At 36.6% G+C, this 13,133-nt stretch overlaps 1 protein-coding gene across 1 annotated transcript; it reads left to right on the top strand.

Moving 5' to 3' along the window:
* Positions 1 to 3,452: 3,452 nt before the first annotated feature.
* On the top strand, positions 3,453 to 12,557 carry LOC131322067 (uncharacterized). Its single transcript, XM_058353194.1, has 11 exons — positions 3,453 to 3,717; positions 5,921 to 6,055; positions 6,138 to 6,292; positions 6,415 to 6,508; positions 7,812 to 7,882; positions 7,970 to 8,076; positions 9,198 to 9,319; positions 9,547 to 9,635; positions 10,362 to 10,421; positions 11,304 to 11,408; positions 12,007 to 12,557. Exons 1-11 carry the CDS (start codon positions 3,564 to 3,566, stop codon positions 12,121 to 12,123), a joined length of 1,209 nt encoding a protein of 402 aa, XP_058209177.1. The 5' UTR covers positions 3,453 to 3,563; the 3' UTR covers positions 12,124 to 12,557.
* The last annotated feature ends 576 nt before the right edge of the window (positions 12,558 to 13,133 follow it).

Raw genomic sequence — 13,133 nt, 5'->3', positions numbered from 1 at the left:
AGAGTACTCGATTCAAAGGATTTCTTTTCAGGTTTACTCTTTTGACAATCTCTGAAACATGAAGGGTTTCGATCATAGAGATGAACTGGAACAGGCTCACAATTTACAAATTCACGTTTTCAAGTGATTTCGCAGGTTTGAAATGCGAAGTCTTAACAAGTACGGACGACATCGTTTTTGGTATACCTCGTGTGTTCAATATGCGTTCTTAGATGGAACCCTGCCGTTTTTGGGTTTGAGCTGAATGGATTTGTGGATGGACTCGATTGATTTTTGAATAATATTTTATTAGAGTATACAATTTAGGGTAGTCCTATGGTACACACCCCTTATTAAGGGGTGTACCGTACGCATCATGATTTTAAACCCTTGGATTTCAAAGTAAATAATCCAGACCACCCATTTATTAAACCAATTAATAAAATAAAAAAATGGCTTAGCAGGTAACAGGTTGTTCTCTTTTCATTAACTTTCTCTCCCTCTCCCTCATGTGTAAAATACTACAAATTATATAACATAACCACAATTGTTATGACAACACAAAAAATTGACACTTTCTTACCACAATGTGTCGTACCAAAAGAAATCGATCAAAAGATACTAGATACAAGACCAAAATATATCGTTGCACAATCAATAATTATTATACCCAAACAAAATACATGTCTAAAATATCACAAATTAAATATTGTATAACTTAACATCCTAACAGTCCTGATCGATCATTTTAAAAACACACTCACTAAAGACATTTAGATTGTACAGTCAATTTATATTTGGTATGAAACCTAGTCCTCTATTGTAGTTGAATGCAATATAGCCATGCGACTGTGACACAATAATGACGATCAAATCCGTTGAATTTTTTATGTTTGTTGATTAAGTCACCTACGTAATTTTTTGTCTCAATCAAGTTTAGGAAGCTCCATCATCGGCACGCAAATTGAATAATAGAATGATATTTTTCATCCAATTAAGTATCTAGCTATAAGCCATCAACTTCATTCTTGATACGAATGACCTAATTAATATTATGTAAAAGATAGACGATTTTGATAAAATAAAAAATAAAATAAAAGAAACACCTTACGTGGGGCTCAGATGGTGCATTATTATATTTTAATGTTGTATTGAAATTGAACGATGAGATTTGTTGAAGTATGAAACTTCAAGGACTAACTATGTGATTTATTCTAAAAAATAATAACATTCTATTTTTTGATATTCACACTTATTTTTGGGCGCTGCTATTCGCAGCCCTCTATTTACTCTCGTAGCCCATTAAATTTCGGTAAATGATTGTTGAAAATCATAAATAACATTTCGGTAAATTGCTGTTGAAAACAAGATTATATTTCGGTAACTACATGTCGAAAATATGTTCAACTTTCGGTAAACAACTGCCGAACATGCATTTTCAGTAAACATCTGTTGAAAAAAATACTATATTTCGGTAATTGGACGCTGAAAATATATCTCAATTTCGGTAACTAACTGTCGAGTATAATTGAAAATTTTTAACGGGCTATGGGAGTAAATAGAGGGCTGCGAATAGTGGCGCCCTTATTTTTTTGTACTCCATTTTAGTGTTGAAAGTGTATGCATTTGAGACAGTTGGATAATTATTTTTTTCGTGACCTCTCATTTTTCCACAAAGGAATTTTGATTTTTTGAATTAAATTTTGTAGAAAAAGAATTTGATTTAGACTAATATTTTGAGAGGAAATTGTAGTTGTATTCGAAAATTTGGGTATAGTACTTATTTTTTGGTGAATTTCTTGGATGAAAATTTTGTTCGAAAACTTCATTTTTAGTTTAAATTATTGAGGTATTGTGTAGGGACAAATAAGAATTTGAAAAATTAGTGTATAGGGAATCGAAAATTAAGACAATATGGTGGAAATTTTAAAATTTGAAAAAATAATGTGGTGGGAATTGAAAATAATTAGTGGTATTGTATTTTGTCAATTATAACTATCGTTTACTGAACATTCCGATTGAATTTTTTTATACGACACGTTGTAGATATGAAAACGTCAATTTATGGTGTTGTCATAACAAATTTGGTTATATTACTGAATTTGCGGTATGGTATTTTGCTAATAATAACTATCGTTAACTGAGCATTTCAATTGAATTTTTTTATACGATACGTTGTGGGTATGAAAATGTTAATTTATGGTGTTGTTATAACAAATTTGGTTATATTACTAAATTTGAGGTATGATATTTTGTTGATTATAACTACCGTTAATTGAACATTCTGATTGAATTTTTTTATACGACACGTTGTGGATATGAAAACGTCAATTTATGGTGTTGTCATAACAAATTTGATTATATTACTAAATTTGTGGTATTTTAGACATGTGTTATTACGGAATATTTTAATTAATTTCTTTTGGTACGACACATTGTGATAAGAAAACGTCAATTTATGGTATTGTCATAACAATTATGGTTTGTTATAAAATTTGTGGTATTTAAATATGTTTTCTTTTGATATGACACGTTGTGTCAAGAAAATGACAATTTTAGGTGTTGTCATAATAATTGTGGTTATTTTCTAAAATTTGTGGCATTTTACAAATATTTTTGGCTTGGGTATAACAATTGTTGATTCTGGTACGACATATTTTGATTTTGTTACGGAATATCATACGAGTCAAAAAATTTTGGTACGATTCATTGTGGTAAGATAATGCCAATTTATGGTGGTGTTATAACATTTGTGGTTAACATTATTTAATTTTTGATATTATACGCATATATTTGGTTATGGTACAAGTATTATGGATTTCGGTACGAATAATTATGGTTACATAATAACAATATTTTTTAATTATGGATAACCTGCTAATGACCTGTTCAACAGGTAAATTTTAATGTACAAGTTGTAACTAGAATCATAAATATGCATTAGAAAACCAAAAATTGACATAATGAAAATCACAAATTGTCATAATATAGGTATACGGTATACCCTGTGTACCATAGCTTCCTCCTACAATTTAAAGTAGTAAACCACAAAAAGTTCCATTAAGATTTTTTCTTATTTTGTTCTCATCTATTTTTTTTTGTTTAGTTTTGTGTATAACTTTTGTGAATTGGCTTTTTAAGCTTTATTTTGGATATTTGAAAAAATATTTGTGCAATAATTTTTTACTTTTTTGATTCGTCTTGACGAGACGAATCTATAATTCACAAAAATTAAGTGCAAATTAACAAACACCAAAAAAAAAATTCATAAGAACAAAACAAGAATAAACTATAAAAAAAAAAAAAAAAACCCCCTTCAGAAGGCCTATATCAACAAAATTTGAAGAGCTTCTGATTCTTTTTGAAGAAGAGTAAGAACTTCATCGATGATAAAAGAAATTTCAAAAGTTAATTGCGCAAAAAATCATCAAATGAAGCATGTAAACGCAGCTGCAGAGAACAATCCCTGGTCCTTCGCTCTACCCTAGTATACCTCTCTCTCTCTCTCTCTTTCTTCTTCCCCTAACCCCTCTTCGCTCAACACCTAAACCCCTCTCTCTCTCTCTCTCTCTCGAACAACCAACATGCAAGTCGCCTCCAGCGCTCGCCGGATCACCAGGTTTCTTCAAACGCCGTCGATTCTACTCTATTCGGAGCACCGACTCCAAACGCCTCTTGCCGGAGCCCCTCACTCTTCTCTCCAACAACACCGCAATCACCGCGCCCTTTCGTTCTCAGGTATATTCACCGACGACATTGTCTCATTCGAATACACCATTTTTTTGTCGAGAAAATGCCGTAGGAATGTACAATTAAACGTGAATTCTAGAATAGGAACCACATGGAAAAAGATAAAGTCCGAGACTATTATGTTTCAATGTATCCACAACTAGGGGTGATAAACGAGAACGAGCCGAGTTATTGGTTGATTAAGTTTGGTTTGAAAATTTTATGAGCTCCAAAAGTATGTTCGAGCTTAGCTTGCTTATGAGATGAGATGATCTCAAACGAGTTTTAATAATGCTGAACGTGAACTCATCTTGAGTAGGTTAGAATTGTTTATGCATCATAGGCTGAATGAGCCGAGTAGTAGCTTGTTTGAGCTTGGTTTGAAACTTGACGGGCTTCAAAAATAGGATCGAGCTTAGCTTGTTTATGAGACGAGCTAATCTCAAACGGGCTTTATTGAAGCTGAACACGACACGAACTGATCTTCGGGAGCTTGAATTGGTTATACATCGTAAGCCGAACGATCCGAATAGAATAGTAGCTTGTTCGAGTTTGGTTTCAAACCTCAACTAGCTTCAACTCGGTTTGAACACGAACTGATCTTGGGTAGTTTGAATGTTTTATACATCATAAGCTGAACGAGCCGAGTAATAACTTTTTCTTGCTTGGTTTGAAACCTTAACGAGCCTCAAAAGATGTTCAAGCTTGGTTTGTTTATGTAACAAACTGATCTTGAATAAGCTTTTAACAAGCAAACACAAGTTTGAAATCGAGTGGCTTGGTTCGTTTAGCAACCCTATCCACAACATGGAAAAAGGAAAATTAAAAGAATTGAGTCAGTTGGGTCGAGTTTTCTCTCTTTTTGACCTTACATTTTCTTAGTAACCAAACAGTGCCCGTAGGAAATGATTTGCTAACATGACGATGTAGTAACCGTTAGCAGAGTACAACTAAAGGAGAATAAAAGGCAAGTAGGTATGAAGGCTTATCTTAACGAATGCAAGGGGGGTATATCAGGGTCAGCTGGGGCAACTTCTTTTTCTTTCGCCCTTGCATATTCTTTATAAAGAAACTGTTCCTGCATTATGTTTTGAGAAATAATTTGCTGGCATGGAATTGTGGAAAATGTTGGGAAAGCACACGCAATGGAAAGTACGAGAATACAAAAGAATGTGTGAGTCTAGGAAGTAGGAACACAAAAACCAACCACAAAACCGAACACAGAAAAATAGATGAATGCACAGAAGCAACATTTTACTAGATTCATTCTGAGGAAAAATGGATGAAGAGGAACCTGATTTTACTAGGTTCACTTCCAATAAACCCGTCCATCCTTCATATATTTCTCTGGTTGGTTTTTGTGTTCCTATACTTACTTTCCAGTAGTGTGTATCTTTGTTGTTTTAGAATCCAAAACATGAGAAACTTAGTTAAATGAACTCCAATTGGCATAGCTAATTCACGCTATTATGATCAGCTATGATGCACGGACACGGATACCGATACCGACACGGACACAGACACGGGAATTGATGCAGGCCGATATTTTGATTATTCTAGAAATATAGGAATCTTAATTTATTATTTTGAGTTTAGCATTTTAGTAGGAATATTTTATTTTAGTCAAGATAATTTATAAGTATTCAGTTTTCCTAGTTTGATTTGATCTAGTATTCCTATTTTGAATAGTTTTCTTGGTCAAGGAAAATTAGGGTTGATTTTATTTTCTTATGTTTATTTTCCTTTTTAGATTTTAAGAAAGCTAGGTTTAGGAATTCTATTAGTATAAATAAGGTTGTAAGCCTTAGGGCTAAGGAGTTGTTTTTTTTGATGAATATTAATGAAAATTGAGATTATTTCTCATTATTGTGTGTTCGTAGAGGGAGCACCTCTAGTTCATACTTATTCGTGATTGTCCTTGTTGCGCATTCATCTTTTTGGCCCCTGCCATGTCCCCATCAGTGTCCCCCCGCGTCCCCATAAAAAATTTAAATTAAATTATGGGACACACCATGTGGCGTGTCCCGTGTCCCATACGTGTCCCCGTGTCCAGACATTGCAATACTTCGATCTCTAGAGGTGTCGGTGCTTCATAGATGGTCAGTGATAAGTGAAATTTTCCATTTTTTCTCAAGCAACGGAAAAGAGCCTTCAGCCTTGTATACGTCTGTTTAGATATGGTTGGGTAACATGGAGTTTTGGAAACACACAGGGCTTGGTCATGACTTCTGTGGATCATCAGCCCAGGCAGAGATATTGCCAAGTTGGACCGGGTTGATGATGATGACAATGGTGCCAAAGGTACTATTCTCCACAGGGGCAGGTGCGACTGAAGACAATCAGACAGGTACTTGTTGCCTTTGTTTTAATTTGTTTATGAATGCTTATTACTTGTTAGTGACAATGAGTTTGGTCTTATTGGAATGCAGAGGCTGTGAAGGAATTGTATGACAAAATTCTTAAATCTGTAGTGGAGAAAAGGACAATGCCTCCAAATGCTTGGTTGTGGTCACTCATTGGAAATTGTGCCACCCACAACGATATTAAGCTTCTGTTTGACATTTTACAACGCCTTCGAGTTTTTGTGAGATATTCTTTGAGCTTCTTTTTTGCTTTCCTTTACCTGGAGTGTTATGTTTTGATTCTTGTTGGTGCTTATCATTTGTGAAATGCTGTGATTAATTGAGCTCTTTGATTTGGATGCAGAGACTTTCAAATCTTCGCATTCATGAAAATTTTAATTGCAATCTTTGCAGAGAAATTACTAAGGCATGTACTCAAGTAGGGGCCATTGACTATGGTATGTTATATTTAATATTTATGGCTTTCTTATGTTTGACCTTCAAGTTGTTTCTGTTAGAAACTCCTATGTTGACAACTAGTTGATTGACTCAACAATTTACTCATAAGTCACCTGCAATGATTAATAGCTATTTTGTCAACTATATCTGTTTCATTGGACGGGAGGGCCTCCAAGAGATAACCTTTGCATGTCAGTCAATCTGTTTATTGCTATTGCCATCATGCTCTGACACAATGTAGCACATTAGCTAGTGTGTACATCGGACAAGAATAGAGTGTGGTACAGATCAACCAAAAGAGGTGTTCATTAAAAGTATTTGTACCAAAGAGGGATCTGTATAGTAAGCAAAAGATTAATGAAAGCAGCGAAGCAAGCTCTGAACTGTGATACAACACTATGACACACATAGATGACATCTACTATGTATATTGAGGATCACTTTTGTGATAGGCTCAAAATTAGATGAGAATGATACTCGCTGTGTTTGGTTCGCAATTTTGGATTGAAAATTTTGAGTTAAAATGTAAAAACATGTGATTGGGTGAGTTATTTCAAAAATATGTGGAACCCCTTACTGAGACTGACAGAAAAGGAAAAAAGAAGAACTAATGGATAAAAGGCAAGTTGGACAAAAGTAAAAAGAAAAACTGATGGATAAAAGGCAAGTTTGACAAAAGTCTCCCGTTCCTCTCTCTCTCTCTCTTCAATTACTCCCTCTCTCTAGAACCAGTATTGCTATGTGCACCGACCGGAGTGTAGAGAATTCATACCGATCGGCCGCACCGGGTCTTCTCCGGTCACCGGACGGCCGATCCGAGCCGTCAAAAAATTCTATAAAAAAAACCAAGTGGGCTTACCTGAGAATCAATGTCATCCAAGGTGTGTAGGGTATTTGATCCGAGCACCCATTTTTCGTGTATATACACATATATACATATATACACGAAAAATGGGTGCTCCGATCAAGCACCCTATACACCTCAGATGTCATTGATTCTTGCATTAGCCCACTCGGTTTTTTTTTTTTGAATTTTTGGACGGCTCGGATCGGCCGTCCGGTGCCGGAGAAGACCCGGCGATACACATATCATTTTCGACCACGACTCATATCTCTCTCTCTCGAAAATTCTTCCCAAACCTGCAATAGTCAGATTTCAAAGTCAAAAGGCAGTCTTTGCCGGCCTTGGAAGTTACTTTTTGGCCCCACATGTAAATGGCATTCAAAAACAACTTTTTGAAACAAAAACTCCAAATGGGCTTCCGAACACAGTGACTGTTTTGATGAGTATATACTATACAGGTAAGAAGGCACTGTGGAAGCATAATGTGTATGGGTTATCTCCTAGTATTGGATCAGCTCACCATTTGCTGGTATTGATATTTACTTTTATACATGGTTATATTGCTCCTGCACTTCCTGGTTGCAATTGTGTGTAATTTGGTGTTTCATGAATGCAGTTGTATGCTAAACAGCATAAGGATGCTAAACTAATGGTAGAGATAATGAAACTTCTGAAGAGGAATGATTTACCGATGCAACCCGGCACAGCGGACATTGTCTTTAGGTACTTGTTATACATATTATGTACTTCTTGATTTTGGTTTGGCTCACTATGAATGTTGAAAAATTATTGGATCATCATGTGCTGCAAGGAATGTCAAATGATCATTCATACGTCAGACTATACTCAGACGCAATGGCACCACTCTAATCCAGCGAACCAACAAAAGTGGCCCTCATTTCTAATCCGTAGAAGTAACAAATATAGGGACCGCTAGCATTCCAACCTTAAAATGATGAAAAAAATAGGCTCTGTTAATGGAAAATCTTGATTATGTTAGTTAAATTGCTGGTTACCATGTATTGAACATTTACTTTTTTGCTTGTGGATATTCCGTTTTCTTCTTATGGCTCTCCTTGCTAGTGGTTACAACCGTTCCCGCATTTTCATTTGATGGCAAGGGCAATATTCAACATGTTACTAAGCATAATTTTGCTTCCTCAATGTCAAGCTAGTCTTTTGGGTTCATACTCTTGTATGCTTTTGTTTGTGATTTCGGAGCTGTTTATGTGCGGGTATGCTTGCCTAGGTCCCACCATTCTTCCTTATTTGTAAGAGTCATATCCCCTAATGTTTTTAATACATATGGCTGAAGTTCATGGAACATGCACTTGAGCTATCTGGAACTATCACCTCATTCATATCCACCTGACCAACTTAGCTTGTACCATTTGTTTCTCTTCCAGTGTCGCTAGATTACACCACTGCTCTTGCTGTTTCATGTCTTTTGACGAAAATTAGAAAAGGAAAAGTATATGGAGCTTATGCCTTGTACAGGCTGCAGTTTTCTAGGAGCTGGTCTCTATGAGTTCTGCAAAATTTTTTTATCAAGTTTTAAAATCACAGCTACAGGTATGTGTGGCTATCAATAAGGTGGACTGTAACCAAGTATCCGATCTCCCTGTGTTAGTTAACATATTTTCCCAATCAATGTTCATTTTGTCATTATTGATCCTTTAATTATGTATATTGGTGACACTGCTTGCAATGACTTAGCATGTTTAATTATGAGGGAACAAGCATCAATATATCCCTCTTCGTACTTGTTTCCCCCTATTAATGCAGAACTTCATTTTAATACTCCAATTTGGTCGACACCCTTGAGTTGTATTTCATGATTGCAGCATTTGTTACGACACTGATCGTTGGGATTTGATGTCCAAGTATGCAAGAAGGTTCGTGAAGGCTGGAGTGAAACTGCGACAAACTTCCTTTGACGTATGGATGGAATTTGCTGCAAAACAAGGTATTTATTCGCTTTAATTTGTTTGTAGGACGTGGTTTATCTTGCCACCTGCATGTTATGGATGTCCTGATGGTTGTTAGAGTAGATTTTACTGTGGAATCAAATTACATAGACATCTTAGTAAATGTCATCTATTTGTTGATGCCTTGTATCTGAAGCGATGCTTCTTCTCATGCTTAAGAAGTGCTGAATTGCGTATAATAATTTTGAATTTTGCTCCCTCGCAGGAGATGTTGACTCTCTGTGGAAAATTGAAAAGTTAAGGTCAGAATCTATGAAGCAGCACACTCTTGTGACCGGGTTTTCATGTGCCAAGGTTTGTGTTTTGATACAGAAGTTAATTTTGGTGGAAAAGAATATTTGTTTCAGAGATCTCTTGTTTGGATCCATAACAACTGTGACCATGGTGATATAGGCAGACTGAACCACCGAAGGTGGAGAGAGTGAGAGTTTAGGCAGCCTTAGAGTATATAGTAGAGAGAGTAGCAGTTAGAGAGACTTCCTAGAAGGCATGGACAAAGTGTTGTATGCGATTCTTATATATCGTGGTGAAAACCTTCTTTTATAGGTCCAGCTCTGTGTCTGGTCTCTGGAGTAATATCATGAGATGTACATGGGTAGGTGAAATAGCTTGCTTGGAATTGTTTTTTTTGGCTCCTTTACTACGCATTATGTTGCAGATAAAGAAGTTTTTAGTAATTAAGCTCTTTCTCAGCGATGCTTTCCTGCTTTGAGTTTTTCCTGTGCTGTCAGATAGTTTCAGTTATCTATTACGCATTAATAAAGATAAAAGTCTAATGGGTAAACTAAATAGAGTAGGTGTTGGGGGCCTTTTCTGCTTGTATGGTAACTATGGTTGCATAACTCTAAGTGCTAGCTAGTACTTGTAAATGTTTCACATGCTGGATCTCTTGGATGGCTTTAAAATTGCTCCAAATAAGTTTTACTTGAAATTGATGATATGTGGGCAACTATATGGAGAGCCAGGAGAAGGAACTGCGATTTTACTCGTGCTACTTTTTGCTTCTGATTGTCTTTGCAGGGTTTTCTGCTTGAACGCAAGCCTGAGAATGCTGCTGCAGTTATTCAAATCCTCAATCAGGTAGATACTTGTGCATGGTGTTTACTGTGAAAGGATCTGTGGGAGCAAACCCACTTCCTTCTGTCTCTTTTCACACCATCAAAGGCAAGAGGGGCATTAGCATAGGTAGTCATCTTCTGTAAACATAGTTTTACCATGTCCTCACCCCTCCCTTCAAATTACATATTGATTTATGAGCCCTTCTATGGGGACCGACCATCTGTGTACCATCGGTGCACAGATTGGCATGCGGGGCCCACTCCAGGTCCCGCACGGGTAATCCGAATCTTTCAATAATTCTAAAATAATTTTTCAAGTGGGTCAGCAAAAAATCATTTAATGAGCCCACTCAAAAAATTATTTTAAAATTATTGAACAGCTCATATGGATATCCGTGCGGGACCCAGAGTGGGCCCCGCGTGCTGATATGTGCTCCATCGGTGCACATATGGTTGGTTCCCATAGCTTTTTCGTTGATTTATGTTGTCTCAAGTTTTTGTAGAACTCATTTTGGGGTGATATTTTATGTCAGTTTCCATCTAAAGTTCTGGGAGATTTCTTTTATATCACCTGCCATTGGCATCGTGTTGTATTCCAATATCTGGCATTTTATTTAATTTGCTAGTTCATGGCTTTCCTCATTGTAAAATTGTTGGAGAAGCGTAGGGAATGACCATTCCCCGGAGAATCCAACAGGGTTACATCTTGCTGTTATATGGTCCGGTGTGGTGCTCATACAAAATTTTGTTGATGTTCGTTTGCTTGCATAGTGTTATAACATTTCCAATCTGGAGATAGAAAGGAACAATGTTGATGGCAAAGAGTTTAAACTTTGTCCATATATCCTGGCATTGTTCATTCTTTATTGAGTGAAACTTTGAAAGTTCTTTTATGTACATGCAGACTGTGTCTGAATCAAAGAAGCCTGGTATCATGGTTGAGCTTCAAAAGCTGGTGAGGGAGTGGCCTTTGGAGGTTATAAAGCGTCACAAAGAGGAAGACAGGAAGGTACCGATTTATATAAGTATTCAGTTTCTGCTGAAAATGGGATTATGGATTTCATGGGTTTCTTCTATAATTTTCAAGATTCGAACATGCTTTGTCACTAAAAATCCTTCTATTAAACTTGATGATTTGCTTGAAACTTGGTGACATCTGCTTTCTTTTGAGTGTTTTCAATCCTGATGAAGGGCGAAACATTTTTAGTTCATTCTCAATTTGGTTAGTGGAAAAGAAAATGAATTCAAAGTTGTCCATCTCTGATGACCCTTACAGATGATTTCACGTCAAACCTAAATCAGTCAGGTTTAAATCTCCAAGGGTGGACCCCACTGGTTAATTCCACTTTCTACTCTTCTTGAGGTACCCCAATGGCTTAAGGCCGGTAATTACCTGATATGTGTTGGATGGTGGGACTACATGTACCCAAGGAATTAGTTTGGGTGATATCCTGGAGGACCTGGACACCCTAGTCAGAAAAAGGGGGAAAAAAACAAAAATTAAAATCAAAATCAAAACCATGTTTAGCTTCCTTCTTGATACAAGTATTATTGAATTGACTTTCACTCGTGCAAATGCTGTTTGTTTTCTTCCTGTCCCTGTCTAGGAATTGGCTGCTGCTTTACAAAACGACATTCCTGCCATGGTTAGCGGCCTACAAAACATGGGTTTAAAGGTGTCTGTGAACATGGAAGATCTAACCAAGAAAGGTGCTCTCAGTTAAGTTATGCAGCCAAGAAAGTTAAGTTGTGTTCAATCTTTGCATCACAAAAAAGTGAAAGAAATGCGATTCAGTTGTTGCTTTCACCGGGATCACGCTGACAGAATGTGCTGCTTCCGTGAGGAACCACATCCCCGAAGGCTTGATTATGCTTTCTTTATTTCAGATGGATTTTGTAGATTCTCTTTGTTCAATACTTCAAATCAATGCCCTTTTATACATGCTGCAAGTATTTACGTGGGTTTTTCCTGGAGGGGCACGATCATCCAATGCTCGTGCAATCTTCTTGTTTTACATACAGTAATTGGCGAAATTTATTCTGGCCCCTCATATCCCCTATACCCAATTTTGTCTGTACCGGTATTTCAAGTTGAAGCTCATATCTTGTTTCTGTTCTTCACAGATTGTGGTTTTACAATTCTAATTGACCTTGTCAACAGTGCCTTTTCATACGATTTTTTGAAATTCTATTAGCAAGGCTGCAGTATTCTTGAGCTGCTGCTGGATTTATTTTTATCGTTTATGTATGTTCGGGGAGTTCGTGAAATTTTTGTACTAATAATGCTGTTAAGATAAAGATGGAAAGTAGATGGAGGAGTATTATATTTGGAGGGTCAATTTTGACCTAAAGCTGTGGACCCATCCAAATCTACCCCGCTTTAAGCCTACGCAAATTCAATCATAATCCATTTGAGTAAATATTAACCTCTGTGTAAATTGATGGGTTAAATGGGTTAAGGTATTCATTGATAGACCATGGATTTTAATCTCAAGTTGCATCTACGTATTTGGCAAGAAATGGAGGGATTTGAATTAAAAATTTTGAATCAACCAGGCGACGGTGTTCCTTGCTCTTCAATGGCGTGAATGCGTCAAGAGGCAGATCCAGCAGTGATATTGCGGTGGGAACGTGTCAAGAGGCAGATCCAGTAGTGATACTGCGGTGGAGGCAGATCCAGTAGTGATACTGCGGTGGGAACGTGTCAAGAAGCAGATCCAGTAGTGATACAACG

The sequence above is a fragment of the Rhododendron vialii genome, chromosome 4a, assembly GCF_030253575.1.
Source record: "Rhododendron vialii isolate Sample 1 chromosome 4a, ASM3025357v1".
NCBI lineage: Eukaryota > Viridiplantae > Streptophyta > Magnoliopsida > Ericales > Ericaceae > Rhododendron > Rhododendron vialii.
The sequence above is the reverse complement of the archived record's forward strand: the minus strand, read 5'-3'. Positions and strand labels throughout refer to the sequence as shown.

Coding starts and splice junctions, on each gene's coding strand:
- LOC131322067 (XM_058353194.1), top strand. CDS start 3,564: ATGCAAGTCGCCTCCAGCGCTCGCCGGATCACCAGGTTTCTTCAAACG. Junction 7,883..7,969: donor GATCAGCTCACCATTTGCTG/GTATTGATATTT, acceptor TCATGAATGCAG/TTGTATGCTAAACAGCATAA. Junction 11,409..12,006: donor ACAAAGAGGAAGACAGGAAG/GTACCGATTTAT, acceptor GTCCCTGTCTAG/GAATTGGCTGCTGCTTTACA.